General features: G+C 41.9%; 1 protein-coding gene across 1 annotated transcript; it reads left to right on the top strand.

Moving 5' to 3' along the window:
• The first annotated feature begins 1261 nt into the window (after positions 1-1261).
• On the top strand, positions 1262-11277 carry LOC134456605 (uncharacterized). The gene is made up of 11 exons (XM_063208022.1): positions 1262-1415; positions 1690-1886; positions 5368-5445; positions 5551-5667; positions 5745-5900; positions 6001-6210; positions 7018-7137; positions 7369-7485; positions 8478-8528; positions 8725-8776; positions 11056-11277. Exons 1-11 carry the CDS (start codon positions 1262-1264, stop codon positions 11106-11108), a joined length of 1305 nt encoding a protein of 434 aa, XP_063064092.1. The 3' UTR covers positions 11109-11277.
• The last annotated feature ends 635 nt before the right edge of the window (positions 11278-11912 follow it).

Here is an 11912-nt window from a genome sequence, read left to right as displayed (position 1 = left end):
TGCCATGTTGCTGACACACTGTTCAGGGGGCTGGTGGCAGCTGACCCTTTCAATGTCTGTAGGCATATCTCGGCAGTTCAGGCAGACGCACCAACGGAGAGCAGGAGGGTTGGGGTCGGGGCCGTGGCGGGGACCAGGCAGGGTTGACTCCAGCCGGGAAAGCATGTCAAAATTCAGTCCTGGCTAGTGATGTAGTACTCCGCGTATAACAGTCTTGCAAGGGGTCTCATTCGGCTCCAAGGTGTTGATAATATTCTATCGATGACAAAAAAAAAACAGAAATACACTTATAATAGCATTTATGTGGATACAATTTTTTTTTAGAAAGTACGCTGCATAATTAGTATTTTAGGTTAACTGTACTGTAAAGTGTCCTTTGTTACCTTGAAAGGTGCTACACTGTTATTATTATAATTATTATTTATTTTTGTAACACATCGACTCCCAAGTCACGTAAAAATACGTTTTTGCCTCCCATGCGTTGGCTCCCAAAACGTTTTTATGGTTTTTTTTAGTTTTTTTATGGATTCTGAATCTACACATTCTAAGGCAGATTCTGTGTGCTTTCTGTAATAATGTGATGAACAGAACTGACATAGAACAGAACTGACAAAGTCAAAACCCCTAGGCCTACAAAGTCAGAATCTGGATATTTCATCATCTGTGTTATTAACCCTCTGAGGTCTAAAGCCTGATACATAGTCATACTGTACTGACTTGGGGTAAAGCATATGTACTGTCAGCGGGGTGTATATTCCTCATAGTCGTCCTGCGTGCGCATGCAGGAAAGGGCGTGGTGTTTTTTTCCCGCTGAGAATTTAATGACGTCAATTCACCTCCGTGACAACAGGGGGCGAACTAACTCATTCAGTTGAGCCCAGTCCCTAGAATGAATCACAAAGCTAACCAGCTGGCTATCTAAAATGTAATATTCCACTAGTAGCCTACTTCTAAAAGTTGGGGCATAATTAGATGGTACAACATCAGTTTCTTTTTGGTCAAGTATTACATGAGATTAAATGCAAGACAAACGCCGTTTTAAAAGACAATAGACAGCCTGAATGGCCATTCACACCTGGGGCCTAGTAGTAGCTGTAGCAACCCCATGTGAGTAGGCTGCCGGATGTGAGTGCCCGGATATCCGCCCGAGTATTTCCGGATATCCGCCCGAGTATTTACGGCTGTTTCCGGGTATCTGGCCCTATATTTACGACAGTTTTACCTCAGCTACTCGACCCAGGTCCGATTTGAGTCTGCCAGGATGGAAGGGAGTGCGACTACCGGCGCGGAGACATCTGGATACCAGTTTTATGAAAACGTAAAAACATTTTTACAGACGGGGCGAATGTTGCCCCTCTGGGGGAAGCAGGAGAGGTGGAAGGTCCGCCGCTCATCCAAGCGGTTCATAGTGAAAGGTAACCCTAATTTCATCAGAGTTGGAGATCTTTCCAGTTCATGTCAGTTGCTGTCATTAATAGTTTTCTGATATTCTTGATACGATGGCGCGCCAAAGGAGATTATGTGCGATCGATGTTGTTAGCCTTCTCTGTTTTGTCAGTGTCGTTTGTCAGAGTTGTCACTTGATGGTCACTTGGAATGCTTGTAAGAAACTCTGATGCAGTTCATGACAACTTCACGTAGCCTAATAAGAGTGTCTAAATACGACATACCTTTTCCATGTTTTAATAGATCGTCGCTTATTTTACATCGGGCCGAGGCGGCAGTACATGCGGCTGGTAATAACCAGCGACGCGGAGAAAGACGCTGTGTTAAACGAGTGTCACAACCTGCCTGGGTCTGGCAACCACCGCAAGTTCAGGGGTACGCGAAACAAGGCCATTTCTGGGTATTTCTGGGATGGCCAGGCGAAGGACATTGAGAACTGGGTAAGTACTGTTGATTTAATTTCATATAGTCACTTCAGGGGTACCCGAAATAAGGCCATCTCTGGGAATTTCTGGGATGGTCAGGCGAAGGACATTGAGAACTGGGTAAGTAGGCTACTGTTGATTTCATTTCATATAGTCACTAACACATGTGATTGTGGCTTCATCTAGCAATCTAAGTGTAAGCATTTACTAATTTTAAAGGACCAGTTCTGTCAATTTCAATATGCTGATGTATTGCTCACGCTAACCTTGACTTGTCAGTGCCCGGTGATGTTGCAAGGGCTCAGCCCTTTCCGAGATCTGGGGGCTATTTTAAAAGCACTGTTTGTTAGTTGTCTGCTGATGTTGCATAACCTTTTGGATGTTATTGGGAATAAATCCATTTGTTTTTTATGTAAACAAACACCTGGCTCCATTGCAATGACTAGGATCTCGGAAAGGCTGAATTAAAAAATAAACATTCTCTGGTACTGACAAGTCCAGGGTAGTGAGAGCATTAACAGTATGTTGATATTGGCTGAACTTATCATTTAATACAGCTACTGACATTCACGTTTTAAACTTATATGTTACTTTTTAGGGGCAGTGGTGGCTCAGGTGATAGAGGAGACTGTTCGGCAGCCCCGCTCTGTCTGACCCCATCAATGTGTACTTGGCTAAGATACTTCACCCCGAATTGCTCCTGGTGGCAGGGTGGTACCAGAGATACTCTAGACAGAGATAAGTCATTTCAGTTCATTTCTGGTATCCACTTTCTGTAGGGTGAACGCCCCTTTAGGAGACCTTCGGTTAGGAGACCTTCGGAGTCCTCAGGTTGAGAATAAATGGAGTCCCCTTAGCACTGTAGATGGCGGTAGCGCATTTCTTGTGCAAACACCTCAAAAATAGAAGAAGAAGGAGGGGACAACGCCCCCTTAGGAGACCCAACTTGAGCACACACTTTTGCATGGGGTGGGCGGGTTTCGAAGCCTCTTTATTACTCCACCCTCTTTGGTGGTACCCTGCATGGCAGCCACTGCCACCGGTGTGTGAATGGGAAGAAAGTGAGGCATACAATGTAACGATCTTTGAGTGCTCGAAAGAGTGTAAAGGTGCTATACAAATGTAGTCCATTTAGCTTTTTTTTACCATTTAGTGTTTGGAGCCAAAGAGAGGGGTCTGGGTCTTTTCATTTGGGGAGGGAAGCTAATGAAACGTCTTCCAGGCATTGTCGTGATGAGGGCCGCAAGAGAGAGACACCAGCAGGTTACGTGACAAAGCTGGGGACGGGCACATCAAAATGCCTCTTACTGGAAGATGCGCAGCGACAGGTTGCAACTGTGTTAATCTTGACTTTTCCCATGACAGGGTCTGCTGGTATGCATGATGTTATGGTTATGGAGGGGGCTACAGTACCACTCGGGGTCTTATGTGCCGAGGTGGTGGACTACGGCCTAATCAGATAGCTTTTCCTCTAGGCTGAGCTGGTGAATTGCCTTGATGGAGAGGGGCTGAGGGGGTGACACAAGTGGTGCTATGTAGCCTCGTGGAGGCTTGTGTGTGTGTGTGTTTGTGTGTGTGTGCGTGCGTGCGTATGTGAATTAATAATCCAAAGCAAGGCCACCCCGGGGCACTGAAACAGGGCTAGGGCCTGTGCTGTGGATGGCTGATGGTCTATGTGGATGTTTGTGATTCATTAAGGCACAACAGGTAATGGATGTCAGACACAGGACTGACATGACAACATGATCTCCAAAAATTCTGTGCTCCTGGACACGGATGGTAAGGGCACAAAATCTGTGTCCAGGAGCACGGATTTTGCCAAAATTCCGTGCTCCTGGACACGGAATTGTTTTCCATGCTCCTGGACACGGAATTGCTTTATGTGATGGACACAGAAAAGTGCTCTCTCTATAGGCTACTCCCACAGCTCTATGTTTCCACAGTCTTGTGTTTTCTCAGGATTTTTCTAATTTCAAATATTTTTTCTAAAAAAAAAAACATTTCCTACTGACAGGTTAAGGTAAGGGATTGTTTTGGTCTGGGCACAGCTACTTTTCTTTCATTCATTAGGCCTACATGAATTTGATAGCCTAGCAACCAACTGGAAAAGGTATTTCTCAAAAATATGTCTTTAATGACAGGTTAAGGTTTGGGATAGGGAATGTTTTGGTCAGGGCACAACTTAAATTGCTATAGCATTATTTTGTTTAGGATTAGCATTTGGTATGTATTTTTCTAATGATAGAGTTACACAGTGCTGTGGTAATAGCCTATAGAAAGCACTTCTGTGTGTCCATCACGGAAAACAATTCCGTGTCCAGGAACACGGAAAACAATTCAGTGTCCAGGAGCACAGAATTTTGGCAAAATCCGTGCTCCAGGACACAGATTTCGTGTCCTTAACATCCGTGTCCAGGAGCACAGAATTTTTGGAGATCAGGCTGCAACATGAAGCAGTTGTGCGTCACAAGATGAAGATGACCAGATAAAAAGACCTGACTGATTCCAGTTTGTACAAACGGACATAATTTTGGTTACATTCTTTAGTGAAATTATGTTACTATATAATCAATGGGTTCAGGGAGATTCAGTGTTCATCTTTGTTGACGCTAGGGCAAGATAAATTTGAACCCAGAGCTCTGTATTTCATGCTTTATTCACAGACATGTTTCTACAGGAGAAAATAAATAATCTTTGAATTTGAACTGAACTTCAAGTTGTCGGCTCTACTCCTTTCCAAGTGGGTGGTTTTTAAGTGGCAGGTGCCATCAGTACTATATTCAGAGTTTCATTCAGTTACATCTTTTATGCCTTGTTCCTCAGGGATATTGTGTCTGATTTTGTCGTCACACACAGTTAAATATTCTTGTTGGGTGACTTGATTTTTAAGTTGAAAGTCACATGTATGTTCTTATTATTTGTCTACGGTGAGATGCTGTCATAAGTGTCAGCTGGACGACCCGATTCAGACGGATGCCCCAGCCCTGCATCCTATAAAGGTAGTGAGTGAGTTTCTATTCACACAATGTGTGTTACTTTTCTGTATCCTTCTGCAAAATATAGGTTATATCAATATGAGGCATTTTTACAGGTCAGTGAACACTGGACAGTTATCGGGCTGGACCTTGTTGGTCCCCTGAAGGAAACTTTGAGGGGCCACAAGTACATTATGTCCATGACAGACCTCTACACTAAATGGGTTGCTGCTGCCCCTCTGAGATCGAAGACGGCGTGGGAGGTATGCGGAGCATTAATTAAGAAATTATACTCATTTGGCATGGTTCAAAAAATAATCACGGACCAAGGCAAGGAGTTCGTGTATGAGGTGAGAAGCTTTTTACATCAGTAACAGCTTCGGTGTCTGCATCAGTAAAACTGCCTTCAATCCTTTTTTAGGTGCTGCCCTTCTGGCCCATTTACAAACGCGTGGCTCATTGTATTTCTCCCTGAATGAAAATTCATGGAACCATAATCTTTTTACATCATTTGTCCACAGTTAAATGAGAAAATATTTGAAATGCTTCGCATAAAACATTCAGTCTCCAGTGCCTATCATCCCCAGACTAATGGCCAGGTAATTTACAATATATACGTGTGTGTATGTATTATTTTTTTTTATGTCATGTCGTGCATAGAATGTATGCAAAAAAAAATGACTGCTCTTTTTATTTATGTGAAGGATGAACGCACGAACCAGAACATCAAGCGTGCCCTCCGCAAATATGTAAATGATGCCCATGATGACTGGGACCTCCATCTCGATGCAGTCATCTATGGCATAAACACCACTCTGCAGGTTGCCATTCGCTCTATCTTTTTTTCTGTTTCCTGTTGTCTATTTATAATCCTAATGGAAATGTGCTATGTGTCTAGGCATCCACGAGGCATACACCATTCTTTTTAATGTATCACCGCCACCCATTGCTGCCTGAGGTCCTGAACGCCTGTCCCCTGGCAGAATTTGAGATGGGCAAGCCTGACGACGAAGTGGACGATGTGGTCAACAAAATGAAGGCAGTTAATGAGAAGGTCAGTTCTTTAAGACAGTAGGTGATGATCAGATTAGGAGGTGTGTTTTATCCAGTCCTACAATGACTTTTCTATTATGTCTGCTACTACGGTATTGTAGGTTTTGCAGAACATCGAAAGGGCGCAACAACGCCAGATGAAGGGCTTTGCCACCCGCAAAGGCAAAAAATTGCCAGTCCGCCCTATTGGTGTTGGGGATGAGGTGCTGGTGGTGAATAACCCACTTAACAAGTCCCTTAAAGAAGGACTGTCCGCCCGCCACAGAGGGCCATATACGGTTGTGGGCCTGACCGCAAAAGGTGTTGCCACAGTGACAACAGGGCAAGGGACAAAGCAAAAACATAATATTGCACGTCTCAAGCCATATCAACGACAGGAGGGTAAGAGTTATCTTGTCTGTTGAAGCTTAATCTGTGGAGTTGATGGGTGATATGCATGTCATGACATTACTTAATTTTACTTAATGACATTCTCTTTTATTAATGTTTTGTTGGTGTGTTAGCAGGTTTTATTAATGTTTTGTTGGTGTGTTAGCAGGTCACGATTTCCAAAGGCTGGCAGTCTACCATGACCATGGTTATAGTTCCTGCTCCCTGCAGCAGGACCATGGATATGCCTGGTTGGGTGCCAAATGGGCAAAAGACACCGGCCCTCTTCAGGATGCCCTGGGAAGTGACTTCTAAAACGATATTTTGTTATTATTTAATTATTACTGTATATATATTTTTGTCACTGACTTATAGTACTGGCGTGCTGTGTGTTAATTATGGCTTATTCATGTCAGTGGCAGTCATGGGTAAGTGGTTAGGGCGTCAGACTTGTATCCCAAAGGTTGCCGGTTAGACTCCCAACCCGCCAGATTGGTGGGGGGAGTAATTAACCAGTGCTCTCCGCCATCCTCCTCCATGACTGAGGTACCCTGAGCATGGTACCGTCCCGTCACACTGCTCCCTTGGGTCGCCATCGGGGGCTGCCCACTTGCACGGGTGAGACATAAATGCTATTTCATTGTGTGCAGTGTTCACTTGTGTGCTGTGGCGTGTTGTGTCGCAATGACAAAGGGAGTTTGAGTTTCCCAATTGGCCTATCCTTGCCATAACTCTGATATGCATTGTAGCTGAAATATGTCCTGGACACCAGCCGCCCAGGCAATGAACTCCTCACCAAAGAGGGAGATGTCTGCCTTCTCCGTGAGGATTTCCTAAGCCTGGGTCTCAACAGGTGCATGGACTCAACCGTGAGTATGACCTTTTGAAAATGTAGGTATCCTGCATTATAACCAGACCGCAAGGATTATTAGTGTGTTTTCTTTTTAGATTGGAATTCCTGCCTGAAGCTGGTGCGCGAGGCTGCTCTAAAGCATGTAAATCTGGTTTTGATTAATTTATTTATTTTTCTAAATCTTTAGTGCATGTGTTAAGACTGTCTATTTTGTTAGAAGCGGTTATCAGTATATGTCTCTGAGCAGGTAAAAGATGTCCATATTGTGGACATGTTTGCTGTCCCTACCTGGAAAATGGATGTGGACCCCCTGTCCAATCTGCCGGTGAGTGTCTTTGCAGAAGTATGTGTATGTTTTTGTATGTATACACTTCCTCCAACATTCTGACCATGTGTACGCATCTTTCCATATCAATGCCCCATAGGACAGTAAGTGTGTATGTCTGTCTGCAAAATTATTCCCAAACAACAGGACGATGTGCGGTCAAGGGATGCTATCCTTTTTCCTGCTTGGAGTAGGCAACCAGGCCAAGGGGATCACTACTTGCTATGTGTTGAGTGAACATTTGAGTATTTCAGACCCATTTCTGCCCCCTTTAATAATTTACAATTAGCCATGTTGATGGGTGACACCAAATGTATGTCTGCAGGTGTTAAAAGTTCAAGACCGACAGATCCTCTTCTTGGACTCTCTTCTTCCTCAAGGTTTTGGAGATGAGGCATACAGAGCAATATTTAGGTTTATAGATGGGCCTAGTTGGCCTACTTCCACATATATTTTCAAAGTGTTTCAAGCCTTGTTCTATGGCTTTAGGTTTTCAAGCCTTGTTCTATGGGCAGTCATGGGGTTAGCGGTTAAGCTGTCAGAATTGTAGCCCAAAGGTTCGACTCCTGATGCAACAGTTGATGGGGTCCTGTCCCACTGCACTGCTCCCTAGGGCTGCCCCCATGCACGGGTGAGGTGAGGTAATTTTGTGTGAAGGAAGCACTGTGTGCTGTGCAATGCTGTGTCACAATGACGATGGGAGTGTCACAGGTGTGGTTTCATCTTTGGTTTCTTTCACTTTTATGGCTACAGGTTTTTGAGCCTTGTTCTACGGCTTCAGGTTTTCATGTAAGCCTTGTTCTGTAGTTTCAGTCTGTTCTCAACTGATTTTATTGTCCTATTTTAGGAACATTGCACAGTCCATTCAGCCAGGGCAATGGACTGAGAAGACTGGCTGTGCCTTCGACGTAAATATTTAAAATCAAGCTTTTATAGGTGTTGTTGACACATTGTTACTGTATGTGTTTCCGTATCGATTGTACTTTAGTTACGCCCCCATCATATTCACAGTCTGACACTTTGTTATTCAGGGTTTCCCACAACAAACCGGCGGAGTGAACTGTGGAATCTTCATGCTAATGGTAAAATTCAAGTTTTAGCTGGTTCGGATACACTTCAGATGTGTCTTAATATGTATGCTGCCTAATATACATACAGCCGCGGGGGAAAATAAGAGACCACTTTCATAATTTCAAAGTGGTGTCTTAATATTTCCAGCGGCTGTATGTACATCTTGTAAATCACTGTTTGTGTTCTCTTTTTCCCTTTGTTTTGTAGTATGCGCTCAGCTTTTGCACTAGCACTCCGTTCAACTTCTCAGAGGTAAATTGTATATTCATCATTGGAAGACATCATTTACATTGTCCATAGTCTTCACAGATACAAATGTTCACAGTGGTTTCACACAATTGGTTTTATGTAGGGGGACATGCCATCTCTTAGGAAATGGTGGTGTTTGGAGGTCATGGAGAGGTTCTCCATTGAAGGGTAGGACCATTTGAACGTAGATAGACATTTTTACACTTATTTTTGACGTTACATCACTACATGTAGTATACATTGGTTTTCTATGCAGACACGGACATCGCTTCGCGTTTTGGACGCAGGAGGCGAAAGACCTGCTCTGCGGGAGGCTGGAGCCCCTTTACAGGCTTCCTCGAAGGAGAGTCAAGGTACATATGGCCAAACTAGAGTTGTGAAAAGTAAATCCATGGTACAACACTTGCCCATGATATTTCATAGATGTTGGGTGGAAAGGCTTAAGTGTGTGTGCGCACACCTGACCCTTTACTATCAATTTTTGTGTATCTCTCTTTCAACCAGGTGACTGAAAAGGACCAGAGGGAGGCCGAGAACATGCCAACGGTAAGAAAGTTGGCATGAAATTGGCATGTTCAAAGTGTTTTTAGGTCTCAGGGGTGTGTTTTATTTGTTTTATCTGCTTTTATTGTGTATTTTATGCTTTTATTGCCTTTGCTATTGTTTTATTATTAATGTGAAATCAAATATTAGGCTGAGGAACCCTTAACCCTTATACCTACATTGTGAAAATCTTTCAATTTCCCTTTCGTTTTTATGTTTTTGGTGTTTGTTTGCTTTGTGTGCTGTGCTTTGCTGTGCAATTATTATTTATTTCCTTTGTTTCCAGTGTGTTTCTTTTCTTATTTGTGTTGATTTTCTTTGCTTGCTGTGCCTCGTTTGCTGTGAATTGGTGTGCAATTTATTATTTATTTCTATTATTTGGAGTTTGTTCATTTTCTTATTTGTGTTGCCTTTCTTTGCTTGCTGTGCTTCTGTCTGCTATTCTTTATTTCCTTTGCATGGAGTTTGTTTATTTCCGTAGTCTTAGTTTCGTAGTTTTAGTTTTCTTTGCTTAGTTTGCTGTGCAGGAAGTTCATAATGTAGTTTCATATTAACAATTACTGTCCGCCTCTTCGTGTTACGCGTTCCTCAGCCTAATGCTTGCTTGCACAGCTTAACTACCTCATCTGAATCTAATTGCCAGTGTTTTTCCGGTTTGCACATAATATACTTCTGGCACGATTGACTGAATAATGTTGAACCTACTAACCGTTTCAATTGTTCCTTGTGCTTCAAGTTCAGTGTTTCCAGATGTACGATAATTGTTGTATTTGTAACATCATTTTGTCCATTTTGTCCTCGGTACGATCAAAAAAACATGACTTATGATAATTCCAGAGTTGATGCCTTGAAACAAAACTCTGGGTCTTGTATGATCGTTTCCTCCTAAAAACAACCCCAAAAAGATCATGTTGAGGTTTTGGTATGATAATTCAGCATTTTCCATCTGGCAGCACTGTTCAGGTTTGCAATGTGTACTATCACTGATTCTTGAAAGTTTGGCAAAAACATGTCCCTGCAGTAAAATATTAATTCTGTTGAAAATCAACAAAATTTTCACAAACAAAATGAACCCAGGTAATGGCCAAGGGGTCTGTCACACGAATACACAGTTGTTTGAAATATTTAAGTGTAATTTTATTACTTTTCATGGCTATAAACCTGTCCACTCCCTGTAAAAACGCCTGTCCCAAGGACTGGCATCATCATTTCAATTGACTTAAAATACAAAAATCACTAACAGAATTGAACAATATCACCATGATGTGGAAGACCATATTAAAGTGGTTCTACAGATGTGCACATAGTGGATGTAAAACAATATTTACTATTATTTACTGATTGCTCAAAATGTGTCCAGCATATTGGTCACCACCGTCAGATTTTTTCTAAAAGACAATAAAATCAGGTATGAACAAGGTAATTTTCATTACTGAGGACCCCTTTTCAAACCTTTAGCTCTACTGCCTACTTCACCATCACTGAAGCTCCTGTAAGTTTATTATTTTGTCCTCAATTTGTTAATTTGTTTGGACACTGGTACTGTCCCAACCATAAACTGTCAACACCGTCGGGGGTTTTAATAGTATTGTATTACATTAATGTTAATAAATTTAATTTTTTTCAGAAAAGGTATGAAGCACCCAAGAAACAGAGCGAAAATGAAATGGCTAATGTGAACAAACAATGCATAATATTTAAAAGAGTGTTTTTTTGTCTCACACCGTCAGATGTCACCACCGTCAGATTTTGTTCTGCTCATCATGTTGTTCCATATTTTACTAAATTGTGCTGGTTAATGAAACATTACTAGGCATGTTAGTAATAATTGTGATCCAACATGATACTCTAGCCACCACTGAGGTGCATTTGGAGGTTTTTTTGTCAGAAAACCTGACGGTGGTGACATCTGATGGAGTTCACCAAAAAACACATGTTTTACATGTTTTTGACATGTTTTAAGAATATGCATACAATAAGTATCTACAGTTATGTTGAATTGTTAAAGTAATTCACTTTAATACAGTAAAAAACATGTGTTTTTTACTTCTAATTCTGTCTGCCGCTGTTGACAAAACAAGAAAGAGCCCATTTTATGAAAAATGTTAAAACATGGGGAGCTTGGCCAATGCATTCACTGCACAGGCAAGACCTACATCTATGATAATACACCTCTATATTTTGGATTTGAACAACTTAAAAGCTGTTTTTACCACATGTTCAACAACCAGTGGCTTACTTCCTAGATAATCTAACTAATGAAGTAAAAACACATGCTCATACTGTGCACACACAAAAATAAAGTGTTTATGCAAGATGCCATTGACTTGAGAGGGCTATTTATTTTGCTAAATGCAGGTTCTAATTAGGCCACTTTCACCACTCTCAGATTACTGTCACCACCGTCAGTTCTTAAGTCACCACCGTAAGAAGGAGTTTTGGACATTTTAAAGGAATGTGCTTACAACATTTTCCTTAGGAGTTGTTGAAATATCAAAGTAATAGCCAATTTAAGCCTACACGAATATTTGTGAAATTACAAAAAATTGTTTGTTCTATTTAGGCGTTAAGTAAGCATCGTATGACGGTACATATTTTAAAAT

Source organism: Engraulis encrasicolus, chromosome 1 (assembly GCF_034702125.1).
Source record: "Engraulis encrasicolus isolate BLACKSEA-1 chromosome 1, IST_EnEncr_1.0, whole genome shotgun sequence".
Lineage (NCBI taxonomy): Eukaryota > Metazoa > Chordata > Actinopteri > Clupeiformes > Engraulidae > Engraulis > Engraulis encrasicolus.
This window is presented reverse-complemented; position numbering and strand designations above follow the sequence as displayed.

Excerpts from the sequence above, each read along its gene's own strand:
- LOC134456605 (XM_063208022.1), top strand. The coding sequence starts at position 1,262 with ATGGAAGGGAGTGCGACTACCGGCGCGGAGACATCTGGATACCAGTTT. Across the intron at positions 5,668-5,744 it reads GCATAAACACCACTCTGCAG|GCATCCACGAGGCATACACC; the intron begins GTTGCCATTCGC and ends CTATGTGTCTAG. Across the intron at positions 5,901-6,000 it reads TGAAGGCAGTTAATGAGAAG|GTTTTGCAGAACATCGAAAG; the intron begins GTCAGTTCTTTA and ends ACGGTATTGTAG.